This window comes from Orbicella franksi, chromosome 8 (assembly GCF_964199315.1).
Source record: "Orbicella franksi chromosome 8, jaOrbFran1.1, whole genome shotgun sequence".
Lineage (NCBI taxonomy): Eukaryota > Metazoa > Cnidaria > Anthozoa > Scleractinia > Merulinidae > Orbicella > Orbicella franksi.
Window position 1 is genome coordinate 29,254,730 of NC_138152.1, and position 16,148 is coordinate 29,270,877.

General features: G+C 39.2%; 2 protein-coding genes across 3 annotated transcripts in view; both read right to left on the reverse strand.

Annotated features, from left to right (window-relative positions):
* LOC145496102 (uncharacterized) overlaps positions 1-16,148 on the reverse strand; it is a 492,363-nt gene that overhangs the window by 411,738 nt on the left and 64,477 nt on the right. For both annotated transcript variants that reach the window (XM_081475728.1, XM_081475729.1), the window contains exons 8-9: positions 2,161-3,394; positions 790-894 (exon numbers count right to left, since the gene is read on the reverse strand). In XM_081475728.1, the coding sequence (XP_081331854.1) occupies positions 790-894; positions 2,161-3,394 (1,339 nt within the window). The remainder of the gene's footprint in view (positions 1-789; positions 895-2,160; positions 3,395-16,148) is intronic.
* LOC145495756 (uncharacterized) lies at positions 12,356-16,142 on the reverse strand. The gene is made up of 3 exons (XM_081475347.1): positions 15,090-16,142; positions 13,807-14,501; positions 12,356-12,708 (listed from the first exon to the last, which is right to left on the reverse strand). The coding sequence occupies exons 2-3, from the start codon at positions 14,444-14,446 to the stop codon at positions 12,356-12,358; spliced, it is 993 nt and encodes a 330-aa protein (XP_081331473.1). The 5' UTR covers positions 14,447-14,501; positions 15,090-16,142.

Sequence of the window (16,148 nt, forward strand, 5' to 3'; positions counted from 1 at the left end):
TATTTTAACCAGAACATGTATGATGAAAAAAAAAATACTAAACTTACCAGTTTTGGGTTCTTTCTGAGGTACTGCACTATGGATTGTCTTAACTCCGCGTGTGAGATCTTGATTCCTTTCACAAGGTTCAGTTGTTCAGACAATGCATAAAACATGCAGTTCCCCGACCCTTCATTGTCAGAAATCACAAAGCCTTTGTCTGATGCAATCTTCTCCAACTCTGCTGATAGGTCAGTATTACTGTTGACCTTGCTTACATGGCGTTGCATTTGCTGAAGATTCATGAACATTTGCCCAGGCACATCTAAAAAGAAACATATATATATATATATTAAGGTTACCAGTATTGCACAGGGGTTACTCAAAGGAACCTTCGGAAGGGAAAGCGACATCTGTTTCTTCAAATCCTATTTGAGACCAAAATATTTCATTTTTAAAACTCTTAGTTTTCATTAACTGAGTTGGAAAATGGCAGAGTGTAGTATCACATCCACAGCCCCATGGAAAAAGATTAATAAATTCTTGTAAATAAGTTTTTAAGATTTCCATATAAAAGAACTATACCTAATTCCAACCTTAAGTCAGTTACTGATAAAATATTTACTGTAGAGCAACATGACAAAATCTGACCAACTTTCAAACCAAAACTGCAGAAAAATCAAACCCTTTGGCTCCCACACACCCATATAGCTCATTTCTGAGAGTAACACCTCCCCCTGTTCCATTCAATGTTGACAATGTTATCCCAGAAAATATTGCTACATCCTAATATTGTTGCTACATGCTTACCTGAGGGTAGTGGAGATTCACTTGAGATCTGTCCCACTGCAGACTCTGCTGAATCTCTACACTGGCTTGTGGAATATGCTTCATGACTTACAGGTTTTTCCGAAGCTATGACAAAGAATTAATAAAATTAATCCATCTGTCCCCACACCCCACCAGCTTCTCTACATGCTTCCCTTTTATAGCAAGACAAGGCAACTCTGCTTCAACACCTAACAGCTCCGCCCTAATTTTTGAGTATGTCTGAATCCAGCCGACTGGAAAGTACAATTTCTTTTATCAAAACACTTGATAAAAAACTAAAAAACTTCTTAAGGGAAAGTAAAGGGCACACTTAAACTCAGTCCCCCAACTTTTCAGAAGGACACCTTTCTGTACAGAGAAATGGCCTTATATCTTATCTTTGCTCAAACCCTCACCCTAGACAAAAATTGAACAAGAAATCAAAAGTAGGTACGCAATCTACATTACCGTTCATAACTGTAGCACGAAATGTATGTAAGTGCTTGCATGTTCTAAGGAGTCCATGCACTAGCCAACAGATTTTATAGTAATGTTTTCTGTACATCAAGCATGGAGCATCTTTCCCTTTAAGCGATCATTGACAGTTTTGGCATCTCATAAGACATGAAGTGATAAAGTCAGTTATGGTCATATGTAATAGACCCTTTGCAGCTAAGCCATCACATGACCTATTTTTCATAAAATTATGGGCTATAAATTAACAAATGCCAGAAATGGAAAAAGCATGTCGAAAATATCAAAATGGACAAGTTTGAGGCCCCCATCATTAAAGAAGGAGATTTTATGACGGTTCGAATTTTTAAAAGAATAACAAGACTTGTATGGAAAAAGTTGCTGGAGAGCAAGGCCTTGCTCTCCAGCAACATTTTACATACAAATCCTCTAAATTTTCCGAAAATTCAAACTGTCGTGTAAACTTACTCTTTAATTCCAGGGGCCTCAAACTTGGCCATTTTGGTATTTTCAATGTGCTCTTTCCATTTCTGGCATTCTTTAAGTTATAGCCCATAATATAAAAATTTTCTAGGAAAAATTTGGTCACGTGACCCCAGCTGCAAAGGGCCTATTGGGGGTTGCATAACTTAATTTTGTGAAGCAAGTCACTGACTTTGTTTGGTGCCAGCAAGAGTTATTCGTGACCATAAAACTGTGCTCTGGTTGACCATCAATGGTAACAAGTTTAACAGAGGTGAATTACAATAATGTTCATAGCCAATTAAGAAGTTCAAATGATGACTGCATCCACTTGATAGAGGTGACTGCTTAGTGGAGGGCTGTTTAACAGAGGGACACTTAACAGAGGGCTGCTTAATAGAGTAATTATTGATCATAACATTATAAAAACCTTACCATGAACCAAACTCCACATCTTTTCAACAAGGGCTTCACACTGTTTCTTCCAACTGAACTTCTCTTCATAGGATGCCCGTAGTCTTTGAATCTCTTGCAGTCGCTCTGCTCTGTCTTTCAGACGTACAGCTCTAATTGCCTTGGCCCACTCTGTAGGGTCAGCAGAATCCACCACAAATGGCTTGCCTAGTGGTAGAGTGCGCAGTGTATCTCCAAATCCCGAGTTTCCACTCACAAGAATGGGAAGACCAGCAGACAAGGCTTCAAGTGCAGTTAATCCAAATCCCTCTGTCCTGGACGGCATGATAACAAGGTCAACTTCACAAAACAACTCTTTCATTCTTTCATTGCTTTGTATGAATGTCCGGACAAACAACTGATTTCTAGAGATTCCACTTTGCAGCAAATTTTCAACAACTTCCTCCTGTTTCCCTTCAGGTGCCCCAACAAACACCAGAAAATAAGAGCTGTCTTTCAGTTCAACTACTGCTCTAGCAGAAATGTCATATCCCTTAAGACTGAAGTCTTCAGGATCACCACGGCCAAAGGTCAACACCTTAAATTTGGCACCCTCATTTGTCGCTTGTCTGATGTCTGAAAATTCATGGAATGTGCCAGGAGTCAGTTGAATGATATCTTGGTGTTTCTCGCAAGAGCGCAGATAAGAAGAGTATGCCTCCTTCAACTTGGGTCCAACTGCAACAACAGCATCTGCCAATTTACACAAGTCTACTTCGGTTCTGTTCTTCTCTTCACCTTTGGAAATGGCCTTTGGATAGTCTTTGTACATTCCAAGTTCTTCAGGAGCAGTATGCACTACTTGCACCCACTTACAACTGTGTGACTCTCTAATGACCTGGGCTTGTTTACCAAGCTTCCCTCCATGACCCACTATGATGTCAATGGCAAGGTCTCTTGGTGGGAAACTCAGCCAGTCAAGGGGGTCATCATAGCCTGGACGTCTCTCTGCTTCTCTAATGGACACTTTGTGGCTTTCGGCAGTCCTTCTCCCTTCTTCAGAACAGGAAAATTGTGGGACTAAGAGGGTGACATTTACTTGCTCATGTTGGGCCAATTCTGTGGCAAGCTGTCTGTTTAGGGTTGACAGGCCTCCCTTAGATGAATCCCACTCACTGGCCAACAGAGTAACACTCAGTGCTGTACCTGACTTCCCATGATTATCTTTTGCTGACGCATCTTGTGTAGTGGTAACTCTGGTAGAAGGACTCAAATCCTACAAGAGAACCACACCTACAATTAAAGCTGGACTCTGGCTCAAGCAGTCTCAGGGTTTGAGATCTAGCAGGGTCACTGTGTTGTGTTCAAGGGAGACACACTTTGCACTCACAGTGCCTCTCTCTAACCCAATGTATGAATGTGTACCATACTAAGTATAGCAAATTTTATTCTGTGGGTAATCCTGCAATGGACTAGCATCCTCCAAGGGAAAGTAAAAATACACCTATTGCTTAATGCTACAGAAACTTAGATGAACTCTACCAGTATGGGACTCTTAGCCTGATGGAGACTTTTTAAAATAAAAGACACGATAGGTAACTAATTAGCAAATAATGTCCTGTACTGTCTTAATGATTAGTTTCAACATTAATCAGTCAATTTAACCTTTTGTGATTTTTGTAAGTAAACTGGCCTTTATCAAATTATTTCCCCAGATAATTATTTCCCCACAATTTAACCTGCAACATATATCACATTCTAGTAAAGACCTGCAGACAAAATAAACCCGGAGGGGGGGGGGGGGGGGAGCAGGAGGAGGAGGAAGAGTTGCTTGAGAGGGGGGCAAGGAGGTCTAATCCACTCATCCACTATAGGAGTTGTTGGTGCTCCTTTGACATACTACAGCAGACGAAGGAAAGGTTCCCCCAACCCTTTGAACTACACTGGAAGAAATTCTAGAGGATCCTAAAAAAGAATCCCACAGGAACTTGTGTAGGATCCTAAACGAGATTTTACAGGATCTCTTTTCATTCTGCAGTATTCTAACTAAAATACCACTCCTAGTTAGTATCCCAATGAATCCTTTCAGATCTCACAGGATCCTACCAGATCATGTAAGATACTGAACATTAGAATTAACCAGTGGTATTCTTCAACTTCTAAAATTGCTACATTGTACCCCTCCTACCCTAAGATGAAGCAGAGATGGCCACTTCTCGTAAAGTACACTGATTTTTCCATTAAGTATATTATAGATCATATAAATCACATACTTGGCTTGTTCTCTTTAAGAACCATTTCTCCAGTCCATGGACAGTGCGCAGTTCATTGCAGAACTTCTCCATACAGACCAGTGGTTGATCCTCTTTCATTTTAAGGAGGTGGAAGCACTCCTCATCATCACATGACACTCTTCCATGGTTAGTACACTCTTGACCAGCCCCGTCTCTCCGTTGATGACAGTATGGGCAGGCTACACACAACTCATACTGCAGTCCGCCCAGGTATGGCAGCTCCTGTGACAAGGTTTGAAAAGTTCCTTCTATAAACTCCTTCACTTGAGTAGCTAGTTCTTCTGACTTCTCTGCTGAAACCAGATGACTTTGCATTTTTTGCCTAAGGACGATCTTGATGAAACTCTTCTTGCAAATGACAATTAAATCATGGATTTGTTTCCCAATAACAAACCATGCTCCATTTTGGTACAGCTTAGGATGCTGCAAGGGCCATGTCTTACAACACCAACCAATAAATTGTGACACAAGCTGTGAGAACAGACCATGAGGGACAAAGCCATGTACAAAATGAATATACAAAGGACAAGGATCAGCGTGAGATGGTGCCACTTCACAAAGGTCTTTAGGCGGTGTCTTCAGTTGAGCTGGTACAAAATACTTTACATCACTTGGAGACGGTGAGAACTTGGCGATCAAACCAAACTGCTCCATCATGTCCAAGATGTCATCTTTGATAATGCCTTGTTGAATGAACTTGGAAAAGACATCATCAACAAGTTCCATGCAGAGGATGCCATTTTTCTCTAGTTCTTGCCAGTACTTGGTGTGGACAGGATCCTAGGAAAAAAAAATCAGAATGATGTTTAGGTATACAGTTGTAAGTACACATACTGATACCAGGCTACTTTAACCATACACAAGGCTACAAGGAGGCTTGCATTTTACTTTCACCATGCACGAGGCTACATTTTTGACAATGGCATCCTTGCAAGTACAGTAGCTACCTCAAATGGTTGGGGACTGGTTTTATATGTCAAAAATAGCTGCTATAAAAATACAAGTATTGAAACATACATTCATTTTAAATAACTGACTCATGTAGCCATCATTCCTAGTATCTCAGAGGTACTGCATTATGTAAACTCATGCATCATCATTCTCTTAAGTGTTGGCTAAACTAACAGATAGATGAACTATTCAGATATTTAAAAAAGGTACTCTAAAACGTTAAGGTGAACATCAGGTAAAAGTAAAGCAATTTAATTTTATTACCATTTTATCAAAGTGTGGAATGGTTATCAGCTGCTTCAATAGGTCAATCAGCCACTGAGCCTTCAGAACAACTGTACTGCGATGCTTGATAATCATACCAAGGCCATGGTAGAAACTGATCATGCCAGCAAAATCTTCATCTTCTATAAAGCACTGCTTTTTGGCATAGTTTTGGAGTTGCTTCAGATTTCTGTGATAAATCTGTCGAGCTATCAAAGCTTCAATCACTTTTTCAAACAGAAACCATCTAAAAGACATACATGGAAAATGCATCACATTTCATGACAATGCATTATTTCTACTATTTACTATAAAGATTGCCATACTGTTGCCACTCGACAAAGTTTTAATCATTTTTGATAACTTTTTCCCATCTTTGTTCCAGTCTTCTCATAGCTTTTGTCTCTCAAATGACCACCAAAGAGAGTGCAAGAACCAAACGATTTGCCAAGATCATACATTTGTGTTCGAATATATTAATGCCTCACAAAATTCTTGGAATTTGATTTGCTTGTTAAACTGAAGTCATCACAAACTGCTGAAAAGACATCATTCTCCCAACCCTCACCCATCCCCCACAGAGTTGTCAGAAATTTACTAAAACCTTCGTAGAGTGACAGCAGTATGTCAGTCTTTTCTGTAATGCCATTCTTCTAAGAGATTTCCTAGCTGCCACTGTTTGAAGAGAATTATAGGAAAATTCATTACCTGATGAGGGAATTCCAAGTTAAATTTCACAAGAAAAACTGATATCACACAAATCACAACATCGGTCTTTTAAGTGAAATTCAATATGGAATTTACGAGTCCAGTTATGAATTTTCCTTGAATCACATAGCCTTCTTTTCAAATGAATCAAAACCACCTTTCATTTACGTCTGTATGAATGTTGCAACATTCAACACTCACTCGAGAAAAGCCATTCCAGTTGAAACAACTGTCAAGACTGTCAGGAGCCAGTGAATAGAAATCCAGCTAGAATCAGAAAACTTTATTTGAACTTTGTGGTTGGCAAACCTTCATTTTCAAATTGTTCACACAAGATTTCATGAAACGACATTCAGGTCAAAGCAGGGAGAAACTTGACTTCCACTTTCAAAAGGATTTGTGTTCATTTTTGGCGTCGTGGACGGTGACAATGGTTTTGAAAACATGATTAAAAGGGTATTGTTTCTAATTGTTGCTGAGTTGTTGTTGCTCCAGTGCAATATCATGCGAAGTCTCGCTTTTAAGAGTTCAATTCCACGCTGAATACTTTGCCTAGGAAACCAATCAGGGTGTGAGAATTCTCTGAGCTACATGTATGTGATTCTAGCTAAAATCCATGCCCTGGATATCGGCTTTACAATATATCCTATCCTAATTCCTCCCAGTTTTGAATTTTGGGACATACCTGACAAACCCAACTGAGTGTAGGCAATAGCATTTGTTTGTAGAAAATAATTTACCTGACTGGTATCTCCTCCCCCATATATGGCTCCTGTCTCAACACCTCCATGATTTTGTTCTGCAGTTCTTGAATGTCATCTGTGTTCCCATTTAGCTCTGAAAATAAATGCACTACATTTTGACACTTACAGTACTATGTTTATGCACAAAATAGAGATATATTATTTTACAGTGTACATATAGGTCCTACAAATGAAAAGGTTGAAATCAGATCTGGTCTGAGTTTTCAAGACACCCAAATCTGGTCTCATGCTAGAACTGCAAAGCTACAAGAACAAGCAAGTAAAGATCAACAGCTGACAATAATGTGAGAAAAAGCAATAATCAAAGTGGGTGTGAGCCACTGACCTTGGAAAATAAATTATGAAAGGGTGTTATGCGGCATTCCTCATTAAGGAACTACTTGTGATGTGAGGGCAGTCTAGCTTTTGAACAACCCATAAAGCCTTTTCCCATTCAGGGGTGTGTTGTGATATTTGCAAAATGAAAAAGTTCAACGTTAAGAAACTGTTTGTTACTCAGGCCTGCCTACACGTTTTACATTACATCTATCTGTACGCGTCTTCCTTACGCTGTAGTCAAAAATGGCGAAAGTGAGGTATAGACTGAATGAAACACTAGAGCTTGCGGTACATAAATAAATAATTAATACTTTCACCTTCCAGTAACTGATGAAAAGTAGCACTGTAATAAACGCTGGCTCGCCATGCCAGACATTGAGAGTTCATATCCATATTTTTCCTTTTCTTCTTCATTGTTTTTTCCATTTACCGAAAGGTAGCATTTGTTTTTCTGTTTCTTGTGTCAAAAAAATTGTCTGGAGACTTTAATCACTCCTTTATATTGATTCAGTTTCAAACTCACAATATCACATAGGTTTGTGAAGGAAAAACCACAAAGAAGTTTTCCGAATCAAATCGCTAGGGAAGAACCAGAAGTATTTTCCTTACAATGAAAAAAATCGTTATACCTTCTACCTCTCACAAGTAACTAACTTGAGAAGTTGAAAGCAACTGTAAAACAGCCTTAGACGGATGGTGTTCGAAACCCGGGAGAACTCCTATATGAAAAGGTCGGGGATGTTCGTTGTCTCGTGTGCAAATCAAGGATTCTGGTCTCACTTACAGTATTGTGCAAAAGTAATGAGAGCAAAATGGGCGAATTTCGTTCTTTGTCTCCGCAAACTTTCGAAGAAAGTTCGCACGAAAAATTAAAGCGTCTTTTCGCAATGTCTTGAGCGTTATTTCTTTAAAACAAAAGACGAAAATTTGTGGCATTTTCAAGACCAGAACGACAATTCCTTACCAGAGGGATAATTCCACTTGCAGTATGCGAAATATCGCAGTGCAGTACGCTGACCAGTATCGACCTATCAATGTATCGTTCTCTTGTGAACAATCCCGGTCACGTTGACGCTTTACTCCTCTATAAAATTCACTGTTATTAATGTGTTAATCCGTCTTTCATGGCAAAGAACGTAGAGAATTTGAATCCTTTGATCGTTTTCAATGACACTGACTCACTAACTTATGCTTTGCCATGTCACCGTGCCAGCAAGGCAGGTACAAAAGTCGGACCGTTAGTCCAGGTAAACTTGGACGAAAGTGAAATTCTTAATAAGGTCTTTTTGAAGGCCTACTTCACCTCAAAACTCATCCAAAGTGACATCAAATTCAGTGATCGATGGACAAGCAGACGTGTTGTTTATCTAGTGCCAGGTCTCCACATGCCCAGTCCCCTCAGCTGTTATCACATTCGCCACGTTCTTGTCCGCCTGCCATGATGGATAGCATATTATTCGCAACAATCCCTCTTTATTTCACACTCGTAAATAAGAGATGGAGCCATGCAACTGCACTTGAGCATGTTGGAAGTGCAAAGAAACAGGATTAGGGAAGGAAAAGTGCAGAGATGCTCGGATGACAAGTGTAAAAGGGGAAGACATGGTATCCAGTCGTTTTGCCAACGAGTTGTTCTGCCAACGTCTTGTTCGCCAACGTCTTACGTTGATTCACCAACGTTCTAAGTCGCTTCGCCAACGTCCTACTGGTCAATTCGCCAACATCTAAATAAAACTTTACCTTCACTAATGTGTGTGTTGTCATTTATTTCAATACCTCACCTAGAATTATTTTCCATGCAAGAGCACCTCATTATTTACGATGACAGTTCTCTGCTACGCTACCCCTCCCGCTAAGATTTTTTTTTTGTATGAACAGTAACGGGGGGGAGGAAGCGTGACTGATTTATAACAATCAATACAGCTTGAATGTTACTAAAACTACGAGTTTAAAAAGTCTTGAACTGAGTTAAACAGATCTGTCAGAGACTGGCCTGAATAGTTCAATAATAGCTTCGAACCTTTGACGGTAATATTGCAAGGTCGCGCAGAGCCTGGGTTCATTGGCTACGGCTAACGGCTAACGGATACATGTCTCTTGCTAACGGTTGCACTCTCCGTTCTAACGGCCTGATGCTAACATCTAACAGTTGGGCTAACGCCTCTAACGTTTTTAAGAAACGTGCTAACGGATGACTAACGGATGCTTAACGCTTTTGCCCGTCTAACGGATAAGCGCTAAGGTACGTTTTCCCGTTCACGGTCACATATTACTATTACTCACGATGATATTCACGTTTTTATCGCGCACGTTCTTGTTTTGCTCTGGCTTAATTCATCTTACTACTGGGAGTCGATGGGAAACTTAAGGAACAGAGCCAATTTTTGCTAGAAAGTTGGAAGGAAAATTTGAGGAGAGCGAATTTTCGCTCGAAAAATTGGGCCAAATTATCAGTAGACACAAATTACTGCTGGAAAATTCGCGTAGACTAAAACAATGGGCAGTGGGAAAATTCATTGAATTTTCTTTGAACTTTCGAGGTGAACAAAACTTCGCCATTTTTCATCGAAAAGCACCGAAATTCACGAATTTCATCAAATTACGCTCTCATTACTTTTGCACAATACTGTAAGGTGTTGATGACGAAACGTCACCATTTTTAGCTGTCAAAGTACCCTTTAGGCTGCACTCAAGGAAATAATAATACAAGAAACACTCTTATTTAATTTCTGATTTAGGCTTGATTTCCACTGATCTCTGAAGTACGCAAGTTGGGTCTACTTAGGAGTCTAATGAATTTCAAGCAATGTCCACATTAGTCTCCCTTAGGAGTTAAATTCAAATTTTCCGATGAGCATCCCTTGCCTTTTCAGGTGAGAGTTCTCCCCCTTGCCCCCTTCCGGGTTTCCAAATGTCTAATGGGAAGTGAAGAAGTGAAGGAGTGGAGGAGTGGAGGAGTGAGGGAGTGAGGGAGTGAGGGAGTGAGGGAGTGAGGGAGTGAGGGAGTGAGGGAGTGAGGGAGTGAGGGAGTGAGGGAGTGAGGGAGTGAGGGAGTGAGGGAGTGAGGGAGTGAGGGAGTGAGGGAGTGAGGGAGTGAGGGAGTGAGGGAGTGAGGGAGTGAGGGAGTGAGGGAGTGAGGGAGTGTGGGAGTGTGGGAGTGTGGGAGTGTGGGAGTGTGGGAGTGTGGGAGTGTGGGAGTGTGGGAGTGTGGGAGTGTGGGAGTGTGGGAGTGTGGGAGTGTAGGAGTGTGGGAGTGAAGGAGTGTAGGAGTGTAGGAGTGTAGGAGTGTGGGAGTGAAGGAGTGAAGGAGTGAAATCATTCCACCGCTACAACTTGGAAAATAATAAATATTTTCCAAGTTAAAAAGGAAGTCTGCATCTTTGAGGTCCCACCCTGACGCAAAATTCTTTTTTTGAAGTTAAGACAACTAGCAATTCAGAGTGAAAAAAGCAAAATATAACCTAAAATTTGGCATAAGACGATAAGCATACAACTCGTCAAGTTTTATAGTCACATCCATCTTCAATTCAGTTTGACGTCTCCTTTCACTAGATTGAAAAAGTGCACAAAAGAAAACAAACTGGAAGCGACAAAATAAACAACACAAGTTTCCAAATGTGTTGGTGAAAATGCACTAATGCATTGACTTGTTTTGGTCAACAAGATGAAAACACGTTTGATGGTTCACTATCTCTGAGCAGTACTGAAACTTGTAGTTATGATCATTTATTATTATAATCATTACATTAGCCACACATTAGTTCTTTAATACCTGTTTGGAGAGTCCCTCTCTTTGGACCTATCAGTGAGCTTGTGTTATCAATACTGAACAATGGCCGGATCACATGTTTCCCATACTCTTTATCAGAAATTCTCTCATATATTTGACGTTTCATCATTGTGATGTCTTCAGCTGGTTTGTCAGCATGTGTGCCTACAATGAACACTGGTGGCCGCAGATACGTCTGTCTCCTTGGAGCACCATAATATGTTTCTTCTTTTACTTGTGTTACACTGTGGATTGTATTAAGCCATGATAACAAATTCTCTAGATTTGTTTCGTTGTTTGGATTTACCAACTTTTTTTCAAGAGTTCCTTGTCTAACATAGGGCTCAGCTAATGCATGTAATGGCTTGCTGAGGTTGTATACCAAAACATAAGTAGCCCGTGACGACAAGAAAAGAGGGTGAGAAGCATAGTATAGGTGCTGTCCAGCAAAATCCCACACATCAATACTAACAACAGATTCTCCTCTGGTGATATCACCTTTGCTGTCATGTTTACCTCTAACATACTCTAGCAACTGATGAACATGTTTTGTGACATCATCAGGAGGTGAAGTGGCATTGATCATTGCCTCAGGTTCATTCAACTCAATTTCACTTCCAAATTCAGGGAAATGTACACCATTATGGGACTGCTTTGACACTGTTTTTGGTTTTCTTGATGGTGAGGAAATTTCAGAGTCTACAATCTCCTCAACCTAGAATAGATTATCAAACAGAAAGAATGATCAGTAACATAATAATTAAAAGTACATCACAGGTACTCAAAAATAGACCCTGGCTGACAGTCCACATCTTCCACACACCATGCATTCAGATGGAAATTTCCTCTGATTTAAATGCTCCATCATTACAAATATTTAATTATTAATAGTTAACTTGCTCTAAGACAGGCAAGCATTAACTATCTAACTGATCGAGAGAGGTGATCTGACATTAGCCCAAAGAAAGTAAAATGAAAGCTATTTACCTAAAGCAAAACATCAGCAAAACATCAGCTCATGATCAGCTAATGTTTGTTACATGTTGCAAACTACAACAAAACAGGAAGTGCTTTAATTTGTTCTTAAATTCTTAGGTGATAGTTAACCTGTTTCTCCTACATTTGAGATGTCTGCATTAAATATACATTGCACCTCTAAACATTTAGCTTTATTCAAACCTTATACTTGTTGGGATCATTTCTGTCGGCCCTAAATTCCAAGTCCATATATCTTTAGAATACTCTAGCAATCCTGGTTTGTTCTCATGGGTGGAATGCCAGTTCTTAACTTGTTCAACTTCTATTTCACATGTTGAAGCCTCTACTTCGATTCCCTCAGTACTCTGTTCTTTAGGGTCAAATGGCAGGCCCAAGAGACTCTTCTTTAGACTGGTTTTACCAGCACGATCCTGACCAATTAGTAATATGCGGCCACGGTAAACATTCACAAAGCCATCTCTTAGAGCCTTTTCATAAGCCAGTTGTGCTCTTTGTCCTTCTGCACTTTGTTCAAATACATGATCTAATATAAAAATTCAAGAAAAATATTCTTTAATTGTCAATTAATAAGATTATAATTAAAGAGCAGTTTACAATTCTTATATAAAGCTTTGTCCATGTAAGATAAATTGTGCTAATGAAGAGGAAGGGAATTTCACACCTTGTAAAGATATTTTTTAACCATTTTGTGCATCCCATATAAACAAATTTCTTGTGTAAAAATTGCACTCATAAATTACCTGCATTTCAAAGTTAACAGTTCAAATTTTAAAAACACAGAGAAACTATGAAATAAGTAAAAATATTTCCATTCTCTGCCAATTTGAATTTTTTTGTTTACATTCTGTACAGTTCATAGTGAAATTATTAATCTAAGTTGCTCTTTTGGTTAGGGTTGGCCTTCAATATCACTCAAAACTATTGAATCAAATACTGATAGCCAAGCATGGAGAAAGAAGTATTTGGGTAGTACAATTACCCAATTCAATTTCGACATCAATAAATTTTTATACTCCTCATGACAAAATTTTAACAAATGTTTTAAAACACACGAACAGAAACAAGGATGCCCATATAAATCATGCAGTTAAAATTCAACTTTCATCAATAACAATCTTAAATTAGCTATTATTTAATGCAATTCTTCTCAGGCTTAAAGATACATACACTAAATGGTCAGCAGCACATTTCTAATAATTTTCCAAGTTAAACTACATGTTCCAATATTTATTTCATTCACTACACTCCTAAATGGACAAACGGTCAAACCATCTTTGTATAAGAAGCTATAAACCTTGTTTTAACGTTCACATAGAGTCACTGTCAAACAAAACTTCGAAATAAGTATACTACACTCCTTGACAATTATTTTAAAAATGTTTCACTACTCATGAACAGAAACAAGGATGCCTATATCATGCAGTTGAAGTTAAACTTTCCACAATAACAATCTAAATAAGCTTCACAGATATATTAAATATACTTCTTCTAAAAGATACACTGAAAGGTCAGCAGCACATTTGTAATTATGTAATTTCTAAGTTAAACTACATGTTCCAATATTCATTTCATTCACAAGACATAAAATAAAATACAAATAATGAGCATTTCACATCTTTACCTCTAACATCTTTGGAAAACTTCGTCTTATTCTGTAGCTTCACAACCTTTCTCATTTCTTCCAATGTTAGAGGATTATCAGTCACATACAGCACTATCAGCTCCTTCAGTTCACCAATCTCATCAGGCAATGTAGTCAACTGGTTATCATCCAAGTCCAGTCTCCGGAGTTTACTGAGATGTTTTATGTGTGATGATAAAACTGTCAGCTTGTTGCTACTCACATCCAGCACTACCAGCTCCTTCAGTTCACCAATCTCATCAGGCAATGTAGTCAACTGGTTATTACTCAAGTCCAGTACCCAGAGATTCTTGAGATGTTTAATGTTTGAAGGTAGAACAGACAACTGGTTGAAACTCACATTAAGCCAGGTCAGGTTACTCAACTCACAAATACTGTGAGGAAGTTCTCTCAACTGGTTCCTGTCTAATATCAGCCTTTTCAGATTTTTCAGCTTGTTAATACTTGTTGGTAATTCTTTCAGACAATTAAATGACAAGTCAAGTTCCTCCAATTCAGTCAGGTCAGACACAGCTTCAGGAACTTTTGACAACCCTTTACCACTCAGATCTAAACACCTTTTTCCATTCTTCTTTGTATAAATCTCCTTCCTCAGCTCCTCTGCTGACATTTTCTCCATTTGTATACAGTGATACTTACAATGGTTTGGATGCTTTCTTACTTCTGATAAGTATCTAAAAACACATGAAAACAAAAATTACAATCAATTCACGAAGCTTCCAGTAATTTTACATACGGGAGGAATCTGATAGAAATCACATAACAATTAGGCTAAGCAATTTGAGTTTATTAGCTGTCATATTTTGGCTAAACGATATAAAATTAGCAAGAATGTCAGTATTAATATCAACACAGCCTGCAAGAAGCTGTTATTGAATAGAATGATTAAATTTTGAGGACATTTTCAATACAAACGCCTTAGCTTATCGTCAGTTCCATGGAGCGATCGCTCTGCGTTCGTCCAACTCCGTTCAAAATCTTTACAGCTTCAACTTTAATTTAACAAGCTACCTTTTAGTTAACTTAACTTCCACTTGTGCTTTATAAGTACCGCTCGCTGTTTCACTGCTTTTATGCCATAAATAAGGTGATAAACTTCACTTCAAAGTTTCTGTTTCAAGGAATTCAAGCCGAACTTGATCTCACTACAAGAATTCAGCTTAAATTGCTCATTTACACGCACCAGGCGTAAACAAGCTTAAACTAAAAGCTGGCTGAAAACAATTCACGTTAATTGAGCATCTGTACATTGAACTTCTTACCTTGGACTGCAACAACAGAAAAGAACCGACACCTTTCGATGTAACTGTGTAGAAGTACTTTCTCTTTCGACACAGCCCCAAACAACTCCCTAAATACCTCAAGATCTTTGGCTTCTCAAATGAGCCAATCATAACCAGGTGAGAAAGGGTGTGGAGCGGGAAAGGGAGAAGGAAGGGAGAGGATGAGGAGGAAGTGGAGGAAGTGAACGAAGTGGACCAAAGTGGTTCAAATCTAGGCCTTGGCCGATTGTGCTCCTAAAAGTGGCATATTATGCTACTAGCAATGATCGAAATTTTGCCAAATTATACCAAAATTCTAATCAACAATGATTTAGATAAACATATACAGGCAAAAACTAACGATAGATAAATCCGACGTTTCGGCGACATCTTGGCGCCATTGTCAAGGGAAACTAATTAAATATGCGATTTCAAGAGTAACTAAGAGTTCAGAGTTTTTAATTTGCATAAGTTAGACAAAGACTTTAGCGCGAACTGAGTCTGATTGTACATTTAAACAGGGTCGTAATTGTTTAATGAGTAACATCTCATTAATGAGACAATCAAACTTGTTGTGGCATTTTTTCAACACGCTAAAACAATTGCGAAGGTCATCCGGAATCCTGCCTGCGTGTCTACTATCATAGTGATTGCGTACTGACGAGGTCTTGCTTCTATGTCCATCAACGCGTACGAACAGATGGCCACGGGTGTAACCGACATAACCAGCATCGCACTGGTCACACTTGAAGTTATACACAACGCATTGTTGATCAATGAGCTGAGGCTTAGGTTCGCTTGTCGGGAACTCCTGGGCAATCTTGCGGCTCGTAAACACCGGTTGAACACTGGTCTGCAGCTTCACACTGAGATCTTTCAACTGTGTCTTCACGATATTAGCAGACTCCTGGTCTTTAAAGGGTATGACAACCCGAGTAGTGTTTTCTGTCGTAGATCTGGACCGTAATGAGGGCTGGTCAGCGACCTTTAAATTTAGGAAGGTTTTGACAGTGGAGTCAACAAGATGCTTGGGATATTTCAGTTTAGAGAAAACAACCG

Coding starts and splice junctions, on each gene's coding strand:
- LOC145495756 (XM_081475347.1), bottom strand. CDS start 14,446: ATGGAGAAAATGTCAGCAGAGGAGCTGAGGAAGGAGATTTATACAAAG. Junction 12,709..13,806: donor GTTTTCCAAAGATGTTAGAG/GTAAAGATGTGA, acceptor TTTTTATATTAG/ATCATGTATTTGAACAAAGT.